The sequence below is a fragment of the Oncorhynchus nerka genome, linkage group LG19 (genome assembly GCF_034236695.1).
Source record: "Oncorhynchus nerka isolate Pitt River linkage group LG19, Oner_Uvic_2.0, whole genome shotgun sequence".
Taxonomy (NCBI): domain Eukaryota; kingdom Metazoa; phylum Chordata; class Actinopteri; order Salmoniformes; family Salmonidae; genus Oncorhynchus; species Oncorhynchus nerka.
This window is the reverse complement of record NC_088414.1, coordinates 17,470,732-17,490,212: the sequence shown is the minus strand read 5'-3', so window position 1 is coordinate 17,490,212 and position 19,481 is coordinate 17,470,732. Positions and strand designations below refer to the sequence as shown.

The window sequence follows — 19,481 nt, the reverse complement described above, 5'->3', positions numbered from 1 at the left end:
GGTTACAGAGTTAATGTTTACAGTTAATACATTGAGAGTTATTTACAGTGCCTTCGGAAAGTGTTTATACCCCTTGACTTATTCCACATTTTGTTGTGTTACACTCTGAATTCAAAATAAAAAATCTCACCCATCTACACAATACCCCATAACGACAAAGTGAAAAAATGTTTTTAGAAACTTTAGGAAATCTTTTGAAAATGAAATACAGAAATATCTAATTTACTGTACATAAGTATTCACACCACTGAGTCAATACTTTGTAGAAGCACCTTTGGCAGTGATTATAGCTGTGAGTCATTCTGAGTAAATCTTAATGAGAGCTTTCCACACCTGGATTGTGCAACATTTGCCCATTATCCTTTTCGAAGGTCTTTAAGCTCTGTCAAATTGGTTGTTGATCATTGTCAGACAACCATGTTCAGGTCTTTCAATAGATTTTCAAGCAGATTTAAGTAACAACTGTAACTCGGAATATTCACTGTCATCTTGGTAAGCAACTCCAGTGTGGATTTTGCATTGTGTTTTTAGTTATTATCCTGCTGAAAGGTGAATTAATCTCTCAGTGTCTGATGGAAAGCAGACTGAACCAAGTTTTCCTCTGCCTGTCCATTTATTTTTTTATTCTGAAAAACATGCCAATCCTTAACGATTCCAAGCATACCCATAACATGATGCAGCCACCACTATGCTTGAAAATATGAAGAGTGGTACTCAGTAATGTGCTGTTTTGGATTTGCTCCAAACAAAACACTTTGTATTTAGAACAAAACCTTAATTGCTTTGCCACATTTTTTGCAGCATTACTTTAGTGCCTTGTTGCAAACAGGATACATTCTTTTCACTCTGTCAATTAGGTTAGTATTGTGGTCATAAGTAGTGCACTATATAGGGCAGGGGTAATTAACTCTTACCCTACGAGGTCCGGAGCGTACTGGTTTTCTGTTCTACCTGATAATTAAGTACCTACAATGTTGTTTATCTATCCTCAGTTTTCTCCTATCACAACCATGAAAGTCTGTAACTGTTTTAAAGTCACCGTTGGCCTCATGGTGAAATCCCTAAGCGGTTTCTTTACTCTCTGGCAGCTGAATTAGGAAAGACGCCAGTATCATTGTAGTGACTGTGTATTGATACACCTTTCAAAGTGTAATTAATATCTTTACCATGCTCAAATGGATATTCAATGTCTGCTTTTTTATTTTGACCCGTATACCAATAGGTGCCCTTCATTGCAAGGTATTGGAAACCCTCCCTGGTCTTTGTGGTTTGAAATTCGCTGGGCGACTGAGGGACCTTAAGGATACAGTGCATTCGGAAATGATTCAGACCCCTTCCCTTTTTTCACATTTTGTTACGTTACAGGCTTATTCCAAAATGTATTAAATGAGTTTTTTCCCCTCATCAATCTACACACAATACCCCATAACGCCTAAGCGAAAACAGGTTTGTATAAAGTTTTGCAAATGTATTAAAAATGATAAACAGACATGCTTGTTTCCTTTGAAATGGGGTCTATTTGAATAGACTAAAATTAACTATTTTATTTTATTTTTACACATGGCATGCTAGCTCCATCCTGGTGGCGCAGTGGACTAATTCCATAGATGGAGAACAGAAGATTATAGGTTTGAATCTCACTGATGCCATGTCACAATGAAAGAGACAATAAAAGAATGTGTTTGCATGATTAATGACTCAGGAAATACATTTCCATGTGACCTTTCTGTGAATGTTTTAAGGAAGTTATTTAAAAAAATCTCCAAATAACCTATATTTTCCATTCTCAGAGCATTAATAAAACCTCAGAGGAAAACTTTCAAGGAACCAGAGTAAGACGTTCTCAGAACCTCCCTGCAACCTAAGAACAGGATACATTTTCACTTCTATTCTCAGAACATTTAAAAAATGTCCTGTTTTACCAGTGAGAAAACGCATGGCATCGTTCCCACAAACAAGGTGAAACCAAAAACATACATTCCCACAACTTCCATGGAACCAAATGTGGTAGTTGGGCTCTCAGTGAAGCAAGGGAAATTAAGCAACTTAGTCAAAATTAATAAACAGTAGTCATGCCAGACTACTTTCTAGCAAACATTGGCCTACGGCAGAGTTTTTTCCCTAGCACTACACAGCTGATTAAAATCATCAAAGCTTGATTTAGTTATTTGAATCCGCTGTGTAGTGCTAGGGCAAAAAACAAAACGTACACCCAGAGGTGGCCGCAGAACCGACTTTGGGAAACCCTGGCCTAATGGTATCTCAAAGCATCATAGAATACATGTTATTTTCAGGATTATCATCCCATGTAAATGCAAATTAAAAAGTTGAGATCATGGTTCCTGTCTCTTTAAAAAGCCGTATCCTCTATTTCATTGTGTATGTAAATAGGAACTGTTGTTTTAAATGAATGAGTGCATCTACATCAGTATGGGGCTAATGTTATAAAATAAGCTTTTCATTCAAATGTGTTTCCAACTGTCAAGAGGACACTACATTAATTTTTGATCTGTTGATCAATTGTTTACTTTTAACAAAACGTTTGTCAGTACCAGTGAAGTAGCCTACAGTAAAGTACATATGGGTGACAATTCAAATGAAATAGATCATGTACAAACTGATTTTTTAAAAATGTATTAAACTATTTAATAACCACCATCCATCAACGTAAAGTGCAAGTCTTACCTGTCAGAAGTGTGAAAATGAACACTGTGGCAAATGGCAACATCACACGGAGAGGAAAGTAGTGTCTTGGCAAATTGGAAAGTCCTGATAATCTAGAGGAGCGCTCTAACACCGCACCGAGGGAAGAGCTTCTGTCTTTCTGCTGTCAATTGACACACATCTCTGGTAATTTACATTTCTTCAATTCCCAACAAAGTAAAGGGCTCTGATGGAAAGATATGCCTACATTAATAACAGACGCAACAGTACATTCCTATTCCAAAAATAACTCAGTGTTATTTACGTCCACCTGGTTTGGCATCCACATTACGCAAATGTTTGTATGTTGCCTCCATCTGATTTTTCTGCGTCAAATTCACTTTCGCTTGTTGTTCCCCAATTTGTAGGTTAGAACAAAATGTTCAAGTTGAGGGTTGTTGCTTCTTACAGTAAATCCACCGTTTAATGTTAACGCAATTAATTGCACACTCCAGAGAGTAGACAGTGAACAGAGGCTAGTTTATATCCTGTTCAGTCCTGCATACACAATGAGCAAACATCAAGGCAGGCTATGCCATAGATCGGCTGTTCCCATCTTCCGTCCGATTAACGACTCTCGTGCGTAATCGCCGTGGGGGAAAGGGGCTGCGAGGAAATGAACTGCATGAGTAGTCAATAGAATCTAGTGATTTCTCAATTAATTATGGACTATCCCATCTGGAATATGTTGTATAACTACTATACACAAGTCATAACAGGCCTAGATATAGACCTACTCTGTTGGCTAATGCCTATATATTTTTTATTTAATTTCATTTTTTTTGTATATCAGTTATATTGTCCTCTGTTTTTGTAGCCTTGAATAAATACCCCATCATAAAGTTAGAGTTGAGACGAACATGCCTACAGTAGTAAAAAACATGATTTATATAAAGATGACTTGCATATAATGTGATGTCCAGATGTTCAAACGCCTCAAATCTCGACAAACAATATTTATTTAGCTTACATAGGACTAAACGTATCCAAAAATATATATGAAATTCCTAAACTTTGCGTACTAATGTAACTAACGTAATTACATAAAATCAACGAATAAGTCACCAACAATTTAGTGCGCAATGCGAAGATGCCCATTCGAAGACACCGTTGTGGGCCTGCATGGCAGACACTTTTCAGCCAGTGGCATGCATACAGTACCAGCGGTATCTACTGACCGCTGTTCACGTTCTTCAGCAGAACAACAAGCAGAAATGGGACACGTTTCAAACCGAATCATCAGCCCCCATGACAAGACATTTCGGAGATTCTCTATAGTAGATCTGAAAGAACTGGGTGCAAATTGAAACTCCGACCTGACCTACCAAAGGGCTTGGTGGAGATATGCATGATCTCACTGATCATTTACTGTATGATTGCCACATTCCTTTGCCTAGCAAGCACGTCTCAAATACTATAGAAATTCCATTAAATGCACAGTGTCTGTGCTGCATTTAATTTGAACCCAGTCTTGTTCTAAAATATCAGGCCCTCACTCAATGTAGTAGTACACTAAACATCATGGTGTGTAAGATATGAATTAAAATGCCATGCAGCTTCCGATGATGATCATGTCACCCTGCTGGGGCAGTGGACAGATGATGAGATGGACACTTTTAGGGATGGGAGGAGGTGAGAATATGTTTCATAAACGCTGTGTCATCCCCTCTGGATCCATACCAAAGCTGTGTCATCCCCTCTGGATCCATACCAAGGCTGTGGCTGCCTGGCTGGCTGGCTGAGAGAACATTAACTTACAGTAAACCTACAGGGTTTAATCAGCCAATAATACTGTCAGACATGTCCTGTACTCCTCTCATCTCTATTGACTCTATTGTTTCTGTTTGGGCTGAGTGGCAGAGGGTGACTCCCAGTGTCCTGTGGTTTGATAGCCGCGTGTTGTTTGTCTGTGCAAGGACACGTGTCAACACTCCTTTATGCTTGAAATAAATCAGTTAGCCAGGGGAACATGGCTGCCAACCTGACGCGACCCTCCACCCTCTGCTTCAGCAGAGCGTCCTGCTTTTTAATGGGGGTGCCACTGCCAAGGTAGCAGCTTTATGCAGGGACAGACAAATACAAATAAATAAACATCCCATCCCTGACAGCGCCAGCAGCTTAGCATAAATATGTGTCTTAGAGAAATTAAAGTGCCTCTAAGCAGCTATAAAGAAGGGGAACCAATGGAGCACAACTGTTTCAGGCAAAAGAACCAGAGGAAGTCTGCTGCAATCCATCCTGGACCCCCTAGTGTGTGATATGTTTAACATTGTCAAAAGACCCTTTACCACAAGCCAAACAGGGCCTGGTAGTTTTAAATTAGCATTAATGTGGCAGTTTGGCATTTACTGGGATGACTCATGTGCTGGGGTAGCTGCGCAGAGTGGTCACTAGCTGGCACAGCCACAAAGAGATACATTCTGATTTTAAACCTAACACTAACCTTAACCCTAACCACACTGCTAAAAACTCTAATGCCTAAACCTTAAATTATGACCAAAAAGCTCATTATGTTTTTCATGAATTTTTATAATATTGCCAATTTTGAGTTTGCAGCTGGCCCATCTAGCGGACATCGCTCAGTTCTGTCTCCAAGCCAAGATTCATGAGAAACGTCGACCTGCATTCATTTGTGAATGAGATTTGTATCTCTCTCCGCTTATGAAAGCTTCTGAAATGCAAGTGTTTGTGATGGCAACCGTTGGGTCTGGGAACTGTTCCAGATCTTAGCTTTGTAGCTTTAGACATGCAAAAAAGATTGTGGATGGAACTGAGGTGGTCTGATCACTGCTGTTGGCCTTATAAACTAGCCAGGTGGCCAAAAGGTTGAATGGTAATCTAGAGTGGGTCAACCCTGATTACTGACAGGAAGCTGGATGGATGTCCAGCTGTTTAGACAGATGAGCAGAGAAGAATGATTCCCTCATGGCGATTGGTAGGAGGAGCTTAGTGGGGATGAAAGAGAAGCTGAAAGAATTTGTGTAAGAAAAAAAAGCAAATTATGTGTTTGGGGCTGTGGCTAATGATGTATGGTATATAATCTCTGGATTACTGATGCTATGTATTGGCCAATAAAAGGCTTTAATTTTGTATTTGTATGTTTAGGTCACATATAGTTCTTAAGTATGCACTGAGGTCACTGTAATAGAATAAACATGGCAAAAACAAATGTAAAAATGTAATTAAATGCTTTTTTATAGCTTCCAAAATATTTTGTGAGAGTGCTAAAATGGAGGCGTGGTGGCTTCAAAACAAGCGCCCCTGTTAGTCGTCTAGTGTCTATATAAATCATTGGCTGTGACTCACCCTGTGAGTTTTCCTTATTCATTCCCCTCTGTTCTGGCTCTGAAATTAGAATACATTTTCTATTCGGACCCCCCAAAAATTATACTTTAAAATCAATGGTTCAGGAAACCTGTCCAAAGACAAATCCTAAAGTATAGTACAATATGTGTAATATTATATTGTATATAGCAGTATATTTACCATTAACCCTACGATTGCCCCTCACTCATAAAACTTTAGGATCCTTTTCCTGATTTGCAGCCCTGCCCCTGCCAATCCCAGTCGAGATGAAACATGAGAAGAATGTCCATGAATTATCTGTAAGGACCCAGGTCACTGGATGATTGGTGGCTCTGTTAACCTTTGCTGACATTAATCCTGTACAGAGATTGACATTGAGCTACTGTGCCTTAATCTGTCATCAACCTCTCCATTACTCTCCATTAGCTGAATGATGATGAGAGGGACTTCATTGTGTCCTTCAAACCTGAGCGGAGAGATTACTGTAAATCAAATATGCCCGCTCAGTATTGGTACAGTGCTATAGGCTATTGGGAATCTCATGATTGATCATTAGCTCATCAAGTTGAGGTATTTTTTTAATATCACTTAAGACAATATGGTTTGTGAAATAATTTATGAAGACCTATTCGTTGTTGTTATCACGGCCTCCACACAACCTCTAGACAAATCTGCACCATGTTGTCTTGTCATAAAGGGGGTTCAGTCCAGCAGTTAAGTCAGTCCATATAGGAAGCTCTGGGAGCTCTCAAGACTCGGTTGAGGGGAGGCGATGCCTCGTGGCTAGCCCACTGTGAACGGCCCAGACGAAGATGAATGGCTGGGACTAGGCTGAGCTGCCTGCTTTCCTGGTGTCAATGGCATTACAGTGTGGGATGAAGAATGAATGTGGCTCTCAGAGCGTGGCCACCATACACATCACTCCTCTGCCCCGTGGGAGACCAGGATGAGTTACAGGCCAAGCGGATGGTCCTCCCACCGGCACCTGCTCTCACACACCAATACAGGCAGGTCAGAGTCTTGCCTTTAGCTACATCCTGGGAAGGAAACCTAATGGGTTGAAGTGGCAGAAGGGTATTCAATGTGAACACACTTTTTTATTTGACTATTTATCACTTGTGCTGACTTAGGGATAAGTCTTTTTTTATATGGCATCATTAATTATGGCATTGACTCAGGACTCAAACAAACGCACAAACACACACATGCACGCACACACAAAGGAATGCATGCACGCATGCACACACAGGCACACAATAGATGTTGGAAAAGCTATTTTAAACCTTAACACATTCTCAAGCCAAGTTAAGAGCAGTTAAAAGAACTATGAGGGATTTAGACACACACCTGGCACCAGGTCAGCTGGCACAATACACTACCTAATCTTTACTATATTTCTCCTTGTAGAGATCCAAGCTGTCTGTTGAGGTTTCTGGGAGGGTAATGGAGATGTGATGGTGAGGTTTTACACAGCACTATTAGGCCCTGTAAAATATTCATCAGAAAAGGCCACCAGAAGATCGATGACTGGTCCCGCCCCTCTGGTGGAGTGCTAGGTAGAATGGGTGGCAGAGATGGAGAGGTCACAGCCAGTGAGCATTTTAAACATCCGATGGCCTCAGAGGCCCTGGGAGCTAACAGCTCACTCAGGATCCGGAGAGAGGCACAGGAGCCAGGATGCAGTGATATATGAGTGTAATCTCCACTGTCTTTTTCTCTTTCTTGCTTTTTTTTTTAGAACGTACGCAGAGCCCCTGTTCCAAATGTACTGAAGCATCGCTGCTTTCCACTCTATTAATAACTCTTTACTAGCTTCTGTACTGTATTGAAAAATACTTGTATGAATGAAGGCTTTGATATTTTTGGGGCATTTGCAGCCAGTATTTAGAAATAATAATGTTGATGCTTATAGAAGGTTTATCTGTGCTGTTAGACAGTTGGCGTCAGTGCATGGTGTATGCACAGTTAGTGTGATGAGTCTTCACTCAGCTTCGAAGAAAGCGGTCATGGCCAGCACTGTGAGGGGAGCACTGGCTGCAAAGGCCTTTGCACTTTACTCATTCTGGAAATAATGCTATTATGGGTGAAGATGACTGCTGCCATCCTGAGGATGTAAAGTCTAACACAGCAGTATGCAGGCAGTTCCCTCTAATGAGCTACTACAGCGCTCTGCTGTAAAATTCCCTTTGATTTAGGTCAACTGGTGATTTTAATTAATGCACTATGGCTCACTAAAAAAACAACACCGAAATATATAAATCAAAATGTTTTCATACAATCAGATAATCCATCTGTAACCTAAACGTTCTTAACTCTCTTAACACATTTTACATTTATTTTACTCTATATAATATCTAGGATCACATTTTACTGATGTGTACAAATGATTCACAAAGCAATGCATACAAATATATAAATACATGGAAGAAAACTAAAACTTGCAGGGGCAAACCCTCCGGCTTGAACTACTTCAAGCCAACTCAAAACAAAACTCAACTAAGGCATCAATTTACAAAGCACTTTACTTGAAACCTCTGGCATAAGGCTTACGTAGCTAATACTGTCCTAACAGTGACATACAAGATGTCATAAACAGTTGTCATGACTGTTTAGGACACCTCGTCATCATTATGTAATCATTATGACAGAGGTGTGTAGTACAGTGCCTTCTCTACATGCAGCGTCAGTAGGCTCTCCCAAAGTGCTTGTTGACTTTGGCCGTGGCAATGAAGACTACCAGTTTGATGAGGAAGTACTGTCTCTGCTTTTCCAGCCACACCTACAATACTAAAGAATAAATACATTACTGTTATTATGGAGAAAAAAGTTACATCCACTTCCTGGTTGCTGCTCCCCATATGTGCTAAATTACTTAAGTTATGGGTGATAAATACAGTACATATATGTTATCACTGATATGGTGTCTAGTAAACCAACCCAACCTTGCCACACAAAAATAAACAAAGAGGCCTCTTCATCTATCCTCTGATGCATGGGTCATATGAGGATGGTTTACCTTGCCCTCTGGGTCATATGAGGTTGTTTTACCTTGCCCTCTGGGTCATATGGGGTTGGTTTACCTTGCCCTCTGGGTCATATGGGGTTGGTTTACCTTGCCCTCTGGGTAATATGAGGTTGGTTTACCTTGCCCTCTGGGTAATATGAGGTTGGTTTACCTTGCCCTCTGGGTCATATGGGGTTGGTTTACCTTGCCCTCTGGGTCATATGGGGTTGGTTTACCTTGCCCTCTGGGTAATATGAGGTTGGTTTACCTTGCCCTTTGGGTCATGTGAGGTTGGTTTACCTTGCCCTCTGGGTCATGTGTGGTTGGTTTACCTTGCCCTCTGGGTCATGTGAGGTTGGTTTACCTTGCCCTCTGGGTCATGTGAGGTTGGTTTACCTTGACCTCTGGGTCATATGGGGTTGGTTTACCTTGCCCTCCGGGTCATATCCTGGTACTTGATCAGGAAGTGCTGGCCCTCGTAGTTGTCGGAGAAGGGCTCCTTGTTGTTTAGCATCATTGAAACGGGCGTGCTGACACACCAGAAGGGATTCTGGTACTCATCCATCAGGGTCAGGCTCATCATGCAGCAGTTCTACAGAGAGGAGGGAGAGAGAAAGATACATACAGTGGGGAGAACAAGTATTTGATACACTGCCGATTTTGCAGGTTTTCCTACTTACAAAGCATGTAGAGGTCTGTAATTTTTTATCATAGGTACACTTCAACTGTGAGAGACCGAATCTAAAACAAAAATCCAGAAAATCACATTGTATGATTTTTAAGTAAGTAATTTACATTTTATTGCATGACATAAGTATTTGATACATCAGAAAAGCAGAACTTAATATTTGGTGCAATTACAGAGATCATACGTTTCCTGTAGTTCTTGACCAGGTTTGCACACACTGCAGCAGGGATTTTGGCCCACTCCTCCATACAGACCTTCTCCAGATCCTTCAGGTTTCGGGGCTGTCGCTGGGCAATACGGACTTTCAGCTCCCTCCAAAGATTTTCAATTGGGTTCAGGCCTGGAGACTGGCTAGGCCACTCCAGGACCTTGAGATGATTCTTATGGAGCCACTCCTGTTGCCCTGGCTGTGTGTTTCGGGTCGTTGTCATGCGGGAAGACCCAGCCACGACCCATCTTCAATGCTCTTACTGAGGATAGGAGGTTGTTGGCCAAGATCTCACGATATATGGCCCCATCCATCCTCCCCTCAATACGGTGCAGTCCTCCTGTCCCCTTTGCAGAAAAGCACCCCCAAAGAATGAGGTTTCCACCTCCATGCTTTACGGTTGGGATGGTGTTCTTGGGGTTGTACTCATCCTTCTTCTTCCTCCAAACATGGCGAGTGGAGTTCAGACCAAAAAGCTCTATTTTTGTCTCATCAGACCACATGACCTTCTCCCATTCCTCCTCTGGATCATCCAGATGGTCATTGGCAAACTTCAGACGGGACATGCACTGGCTTGAACAGGGGGACCTTGCGTGCGCTGTAGGATTTTAATCCATGACGGCATAGTGTGTTACTAATGGTTTTCTTTGAGACTGTGGTCCCAGCTCTCTTCTCGTCATTGACCAGGTCCTGCCGTGTAGTTCTGGGCTGATCCCTCACCTTCCTCATAATCATTGATGCCCCACGAGGTGAGATCTTGCATGGAGCACCAGACCGAGGGTGATTGACCGTCATCTTGAACTTCTTCAATTTTCTAATAATTGCGCCAACAGATGTTGCCATCTCACCAAGCTGCTTGCCTATTGTCCTGTAGCCCATCCCAGCCTTGTGCAGGCCTACAATTTTATCCCTGATGTCCTTACACAGCTCTCTGGTCTTGGCCATTGTGGAGAGGTTGGAGTCTGTTTGTTTGAGTGTGTGGACAGCTGTTTTTTATACAGGTAAAGAGTTCAAACAGGTGCAGTTAATACAGGTAATGAGTGGAGAACAGGAGGACTTCTTAAAGAAAAAATAACAGGTCTGTGAGAGCCGGAATTCTTACTGGTTGGTAGTGGATCAAATACTTATGTCATGCAATAAAATGCAAATTAATTAGTTAAAATCATATAATGTGATTTTCTGGATTTTTGTTTTAGATTCCATCTCTCACAGTTGAAGTGTACCTATGATAAAATGACAGACCTCTACATGCTTTGTAAGTAGGAAAACCTGCAAAATCGGAAGTGTATCAAATACTTGTTCTCCCCACTGTATATACAGTATAGAGAGACATATAGAGCGAAAGACACAGCGAGTGAGAGAGACATATATAGAGAGAGACATATATAGAGAAAGAGAGAGAGAGAGACACATATAGAGAGAAAGACATAGAAAGACCTATAGAGAGAAAGACCGAGAAAGACCTATAGAGAGAAAGACCGAGAAAGACCTATAGACTTAGAGAGAAAGACAGAAAAAGACCTATAGAGAGAAAGACATATAGAGAGAAAGACATAGAGAGAGACAGAGAGAGACATATAGAGAGAAAGAAATAGAGTGAAAGACATATAGAGAGAGCACAAGAGACTGTCTCTGTCTGCTGTTCTGTTATTACAATATCCCCATCATCTAGGCCTATTGGTACGCACGCATGACTAAGCCGCTTTCGATAAATCATCTGCTAAATGGCATATATTATTATAAAGTGTAAACTCAACCAATGGGAGTCAGTGTACCTCCACGGTGCCCTCCAGAGCCTCACACTTCCAGGGCATACTGATTCTGCCAGAGAGAGGCGTGTGCTGGGACAGGCTTCCCCTATTGATGACGTTCAGCTGGATGACACTATCATGGACCTGAGCTGGATAACCCCAACCAAAGTCAACTACATACTGTGGTATGGTACAGCTGCATTCTGGTACCCAAAGTATATACTGTAGGTCTAGAATAGAAACTCTCTTGGTAGTGGTTTGTTTACTTTTGCGGCAGTGGAGTTGAGAGAAGTGGCCGGGCCATTATCTGGGTTAGAGTGTTGTGCAGTATAATGCGGAGCGTGTAATCATGGAGGCCGAAGTTAGGGTCCACGTCATCAAAAGGAGGCTTGTCCTCTTGCATGGAGTAGGGGGAGGGAATGAGAGAATTAATGACTGAATGATTTAATGATTTAATCTATCATGTATTCCATCATCCTTTTCTGCTGAAATGAAACCTGAAATAGAAAGGACATAATCCAGCCAAGCTCTGCTCAAAAGTCCCCTCCAACACTCTCTTGTCAGACACTGATCTCCCAGGTCACACGCTGGCTCCTGAGGCAGAGGAGAGGAGAGCAAAATACTTTAAATTGAATTGAATCTGTTTCAATGAGTAGGTTGTGACAATACTACAGTAGCATAGTCAGCCATGGTCCTGAAATATAGCCTTCTCCAGTAGCCCTCTCCTCCACCACCACCACACTCAGCTTGTCCAGCACCTGGTGGGGGAAAACACCAATGATATTACAAAAAGTACTGTGCTTACAAGCATATAGTGCTCATAGAAAGCATCTCTGGTGGGATAAGCAAAAAGGAGTGTTATAAAATTGAATTTCAATGACCCTTGTCCATACGCTTGAGCCTCCACTTCATACTCTGTACATACATCCGCGGAGTACATATTGTGCCACGTTCCACTGCAAGAAAATACTGTGGGTCAAAAATGATCATGCAAGACTGTAGGGAGGAAGAATAGCCTACAATGTGACCAGTACTTCACTCCTCACTTATTGTGAACCATCTCATGGAAGCGCTTGTTGACGTAGCCTACGGAGAAGAGAGGCATCCATGTACGACAGGATCTTCAGAAGGATCTCCGGTGGCATCCTAATAAAACACCAACTAGACATGATTACAAAATTAATTAGAAAGCTCAATCTTTCCCATCTAGAGCAAACCCAATTGAGCAATCAGATTGCAGGGCATGGAACCAGTAACATTATGCCACCTCTTTATCTGTGTCAAGAGGGTACCATAGCAACCCACTTTTACCACTCTGCGATTGTGAGTAACTACACAGCTGACTTGAAAGCATGTCCCATAGACCTCGGCGGCACGCTGCAGGTCAAGGTACAGTGGCCTTCACTACCTTGTTTTTCCTCTTATTATTTTGTGACAGTGCTTGACTTGGGCAGAATCTCACAGGAGCTGGGTACTGGCATCTCACATGTTTCACTGCTTGAGCTCTGTTCATCTTAAAAAATTAACTTGTGGAGCTCCTGCACCTAAATATAAACTGTTGTGCCAAAAATCTCCCCCCTGACAGAACCCCCCCCCAGAGCACGCACACACTCAATTCTTCATTGCTGCGACTTGCTTGCTAGTTGAGATTTCTGCTCTTCACTCCGTTGTCAGTTTAACCTACATTTCACTGATCTTAGTAGCAGAAAGTATTTGTTATTTGTGTCCTTCAAGGCAGCTGATCACGTTAGATGTTCAATGTCTTATTCGACTAGTAGTTGTTCTGAAACAGTTTACTCCCTCCTCTATGTTTACTATAACACACATACATTAATTATTCATTTTGGTTGCCTTTCCTGAAGTTTGTTCTATAGAAAGTATTTGACTCTGATGTGTGCCACAGAAAGTATTTGATTTGACTCTAGCCACAAAAGGGGGGGGGGGGGGGGTTGGCAAGGCCATTTTCTTGCCTGCCTGGAGTGCCTGACTGGAGTACAATTAACCTTATACGTTGCTTGAAAAATTAAAATGTACTAAATAAATACCCTACCATCTAACAATACACTCACTAATTTCACAATTATACAAAATAAAATGAACACCACCCTACTCCACTAATTAAATGTATTTATTCCTACCTCATGCCATCATCCTGAAAGGATGGGACATCACCACTTAACACATCCTGTAACTCTTCTGATGTCAAGTCTCGCACACCCAAATACCTCTGTGCAACTGCCACCACAACCTCAATTTTCTGCAACTTCTGTTCCATCCCTGCAGTACAGTTGATAACCATTGCTATACATACTAAAAATTCAATCTTACTGAAACCTATATCACTTTTTGGTCTATCCATCTGTACTGGTATATCTCTACTACTCTCATCACTCCTCCACCTTGACCCATCTTCCTCTACTTTCTTCACTGCCTCAGCATGACAACTTCTGCTCTACTCTAAGCCTGGAAACCTCAATGTGCCTCTCTCGCACGGGACATTTCTGATCCCCAGCTTCATGGGCACCCCTACAATTAACACATTCCACTACTTTCCCTAATACTACACATTCCTTTGCATCATGCATTTTGCACACTTCTAACACCTTGGGCCCTCCCTCCTACACACCGCTACCACATGCCCATGAGCTTGACACCTATAAAATGTATTTGGGCACATACGCTTGTATAGGATAACTTATATATCCTAATTGCACTTTGTCGGGCAAAGCCTCAACTTCAAAACTCAAATGAACAGACAATAACTCTTCTGTTTCACCACTCTCGCCAGCCTGTCTGCGTCACATCAAACGACAAGCATCACATACACCGGGAATCTTTCCCCTCAGCTGGTAAACTTTTATATTTACTGCTACCACAGTTATCACTCCTTTCATTGGTGCCCTTTTCTTGAGAGTGAAACAAGTCACTTTTCTTGCCCCCGTTCGTTTTACTCTGAGCACATTCTCCCTCTGACCAACAGAAACACAAACAATTATCACTAGACCACTTCTGGTTACCCTCACCGATTCCACATTACCCAACTCTACTCTACTCTACTACAAATGGATCATCCACAAGGCAAGAGTCCACTTTTCGATGCATACCTCGGTCTCCGATAACTTAGATACTTCACCCTCACTCGCTTCCATTTCTCCTCCTGTCTTCAGCTCCCTCTGCTTACACTTTCTACCATTCTTCTTTAACAAACCATCTCCCTTTTTCCCACAATTTTTATCAGACTCAAGCTCACCCTCCCCTCCATCTCTATATACCTCCTCCCTCCATTCCTCCTCCGTTTTCCAAGTACATGTCTCCTTATGATAATACTGCACTACTCCTGACAACCATCTTGTTCTTGACTCCATTTCCGCCGAGGCCCATTCCCTCCACCTCTTCTAAGTGCCACCGAAGCTCCCTCCCACTCCTCCATGTGAGTTTGTTATTGTTCTTATCACATTTAAATGGCCATCGGGTCCAGATCACTGCTGCCATCCATAGGATGAAAAGTGTAATCGTAGGCAGTAAAGCTGATCCCTTCAGTAGGTTTCCCCTTTAATCTCTGGTAGACTATGCTTCAAAATCCACTTTTAATGATGTTATTCGTTTTAATTCATTGTGACATGCGTGAGTAATTACATGAATAGGACACTGGGAAAAATAAAAGAATCACACATACATGAAAGTAATCCAAACACAGATGTTCTACAAAATATCAAATTTATTTTTTATTTAAAAAAAAAAAAAAAACGTTTTGCACATGCACACAATATTTGATCACCATAAATGATCTTTTTCTTTTTCTCTTTGATTCACAGAGCAAGCACATAACCACAGTCTTAAACATCTTATCTTGAGGACACCATGGAGAATGCTTGCACTGTTTACAGTAAGAATAAATCTTAAAGCACTAAAAAGACAGTCTGAAAATCAAGTATAAACATTTAGAAATGATCGACTAATGGAAAAAGTACAAAAATGCAACAACGTAGACATACACGCATTCACAAATGAATGATTTGGTATTATGACTTGAACACCTTTTAACAAATGGATGCATAACATAATGCATAACTTTGGAAGCATAATAAAATATAAACTATTTTGCCTGCTCAACACTTCATACATTCCTTTTTGGCAATCCATCGTTAGATTTTCTATTTTTTAATAAACATAGAAGATCCCTGTCATCATTATACAGTGGGATATTACACTTGCCTTAAATATCTTAGCTGATGGGCATGTCTGATAGGTCTCTCTCCGACTAGTTTTCACTATCAATCGCATTTTAACATATTTCATTGTGACTCATGGATTGACATATTGTCCCTGATGATTATGCACATCAAATGCTGGCTGTACAGCAACTGTAGTGATGCTAAAACTCTTACAGAATGGGATCATGGGTTATGAAAATGGTTTAATATAGGGCTTTAAAAGCTGTCAAAAATAAAGGACAATGTTTGTCTAGCGGCTATAACAGTAAATGACAATCAGCTGGATGCATCCTTTATTTAGCCCTCATTTAGCCCATAAGCCACAACTACTGGTTTAGAGGTTGTAGGTACAGTATGTAGGTCATCCCTCCCTTTCTCTTGCCAATAGGTCTATAAGAGTGTAAACAAGTAAACGGTGCAGAATCTTGAGGGCACACACCTAGACATCTTTACTGAAATGGCTGAGTGGGTAACACAACCCTCAGAACTGAACATTACTGAACATTACACCGGCAATGTAGTTAGCGGCACACCACTAAGATCACATGACTCTTAACCACGTGTCCTCTTTTTGGGAGAGAAAAAAAGAACGCACAGACATGAATGCACACTGAGCAGAAACACAGCCTACACCTACACCCACACACACAACAATGCTTTTCCATTCATCAGACAAAACATACCCCTTTGTGCAATTGGAAGGCAAACACAGAAGGTTATTTATAACCGTCTTTTTTTTGATCAAACAAAGCTGCAGAGATGCAGCAGGAGTTCTTGGCAGACTAGTGTTAGTTTAAAAACAACCTTGTTCAACCATAGAAAAAGAGGAATGTCATGCTCATATTGTTTTCATAAAGGCCACTGAGATGGTTCAAACGTCTTACCCAATGTAGCTTCCTCTCCTTGCTGTAATGCTCTGTGGCCAACCACCCTGCAGACTTCTAGGTTCTGTGAGTGATTCAACCATTTGTCACCCTCCTGTCTGTGATATATTGCACTGAATAAAGCCTCTGTGTTAGCAGCCAGCATTACTGACAGAATGCCATCAATAACAGTGTCGTTGAGTTGTTGCTCTAGTGTTCCAGGAGTATGGTCTGTCTCCTAGTATTGACATCTGACTATCACAAAAACTTGTTTTTGCCACGCCACTTATCTTAGAGACCTTATATTGGCACAATTGCCATGGAAACCAGCTCGGGTTGTAACAAAAAAGAATAGGCTACTCTGTAGTTACCCTACAACAAATGCACACAAATGCATTATCAGCATTGTCCTGATTTCCAAAGTCCCTTAATAACCATTTGATTAAAGAAAACAGTGGTAAAATGTAATGAAAGTCCTAGTTTATACTCCTATTTTTTCTTCCACCTCAAATATATCACAGTTATACAGTATGTGAGCAAAGTTCTCATTGAATTTGGCACTGAGTATATGTACGTAAATATGTGTATTCATCACTAGAACATGAATGTTGTATCACTGACTATATTATATTAGGCTCACATATATCGTCCTGTAATACATACGAACACGTAGCCATTGTAGTTGTGTGCTGTAGATTCGGCTGATTTGATTGTGTGTACTGTATGCAATTTACAATACTGTGCCCAGCATCTTTTCTGGGGTCAGCTGGGGACAGTTTATTTTACCGGAGAGAGTCTCTTGAGCAGTTTCTTCCCCTTGGAAAGCAGTCCCTTTTTCTTGTTGTTGTCCCGGGGGTCCCTGGGGCCCCTGGCGGGGCTGATGGGCCGCATGGTGCCTGGAGGACACAGGGGACGCACTGTGGGGGACGCTGCTCGGACAGGCGGGGCCATACTCTCTGTGGTATCCATGGCTACCTGAAGAGAGATGCCATGGTGGGTGTAGGGGCAGGGCATTACAAAGCAAGTAGTTGTCCTTACCCTTACCCTTTCTCTGTCTGAGGTAGGACTAGGACACACAGTCAGCACTGTGTCCTTCAATAACACTATCACCCCACTGTCACACTATAAATCCAATGGGACATTAAAAGACTCAGTGCTCAAGTAGATCATTACTGAAAGTTTCCCAGCCATAGAATGAAGGGTTGATATGCCAAAATATCAATTTCTAGAGTCTAATTACAATTCCAACGATACTTGAATTTGATATGCTATGTGTGTTGACCTTGAGACTTCTCAACAATAGCTATCAACATACACAAGTATGCATACATAACTCTGTATAAAGTCATAGGAAAAAAATACAACAATGCCATTACAGGTCATTATACTTACTGTCGGTTTTCCACTAAAATGTGTGTCAAATACATACGTAACATTAATGTTTGGGCAATTCCACGATAACGTAATTATGCTAAGACTCCAATTGTTTCACTTTAAAATGTATGCCAAACGCAAACCACTGACTTCAAAGTTTAACAAACCATGCAACTCTATGCACAATGATTACTTTGAACAATTTAGAATAAAAAAAAAACAGAATCCCTCAGTTTTATTCTGTTACCAAACTTTGTATCTGCACAGTTCTTTCTTTAAATGTGTTTTTGTAACATTTTATGTGGACGTTGTTAAGTGGTCCTTGTGCATATAATTATATTGTTTATTAAACTTTAAAATCAATGGTTTTTGTTTGGTATACATTTTAAAGTGAAAAAATCTGAATCTCAGCGTAATTCCATTCTTGTGGAATTGCTCATTTCAAATATATATGGGCTCATTTCCCAGACACAGATTTAGTCTAGTCCTGGTCTGAAAGGCATGGTCAATGACAATTCTCCATTGAAATACGTTTTAAGTTTAGGACTAGGCTGAATATGTCCAGGAAACCAGCTGAATAACGTTTTTCACCTATGGAGTGAAATTATTCAGCATGTCAAAACTGTGTGATTGTACTGTACTGTACTTACACCTCTGGTTTAAAAACAAGAGAGAAGAAACAAAGACGTTTATAAAAGAGGTTATGAATCAGGTATTGCTTTTGGACTGTTATTTAAACTATTCCTTTTAGACTCCTGTCCCTCTGTTGATGGGGGACTGAAGACGTTGGTGGGGCTGGTGAGGATATATACAAACAAACACTGAGCCATCAAACAGGTCGTTACTAGTTACCACATCCACAAAGCCATAAACCCCACTTATTTCTACAATGTGTCTTCTTGAAATCTGAATTTAAACCTAACCTTAACCACACTGCTAACCTTATGCCTAACCCTTAATACCAAAAAGCACATGTTTGTTTTCCAGAATTTTTACGTTATAGCCCATTTTTACCATGTGGCTGTGGTAACTAGTAAACAGAACAGAACACAACATCACAATACCACAGCTTCTGATAGGTCACCGATCATGAGGGGGACACAGAGTAATTTACAACACTCAGGGACACAACTGTAGATACCATCCCTCTTGTCTAATGCACTGGGCTGGCAACCAAACATGCTACCATACAGTTCACCTAGGACCTTTAAAATGGTATCTCAAATTTAAAGAGGAATCATAACTTTGAAACAAATGGGGATTTGCAGTTCCCATTAGTAAATGGTTTATCAATGACTACAGATATAGGGAACTTTTGAGCTTGCAAAATAGAGCACTATCTCAGAGAGTGGTAGTAGTCCACTACTTTG

The 19,481-nt window shown here is 41.1% G+C and overlaps 1 protein-coding gene and 1 pseudogene across 1 annotated transcript in view; both read right to left on the bottom strand.

Annotated features, from left to right (window-relative positions):
• si:dkey-1d7.3 (transmembrane protein 132D) overlaps positions 1–3,267 on the bottom strand; it is a 44,812-nt gene extending 41,545 nt beyond the window's left edge. Inside the window, exon 1 of the mRNA XM_029620340.2 lies at positions 2,686–3,267. Within this exon, the coding sequence (XP_029476200.1) occupies positions 2,686–2,728 (43 nt within the window). The 5' untranslated portion in view covers positions 2,729–3,267. The remainder of the gene's footprint in view (positions 1–2,685) is intronic.
• A 5,425-nt stretch (positions 3,268–8,692) lies between these two features.
• Positions 8,693–17,706, bottom strand: LOC135562531 (F-box only protein 15-like; annotated as a pseudogene).
• Positions 17,707–19,481: the final 1,775 nt, after the last annotated feature.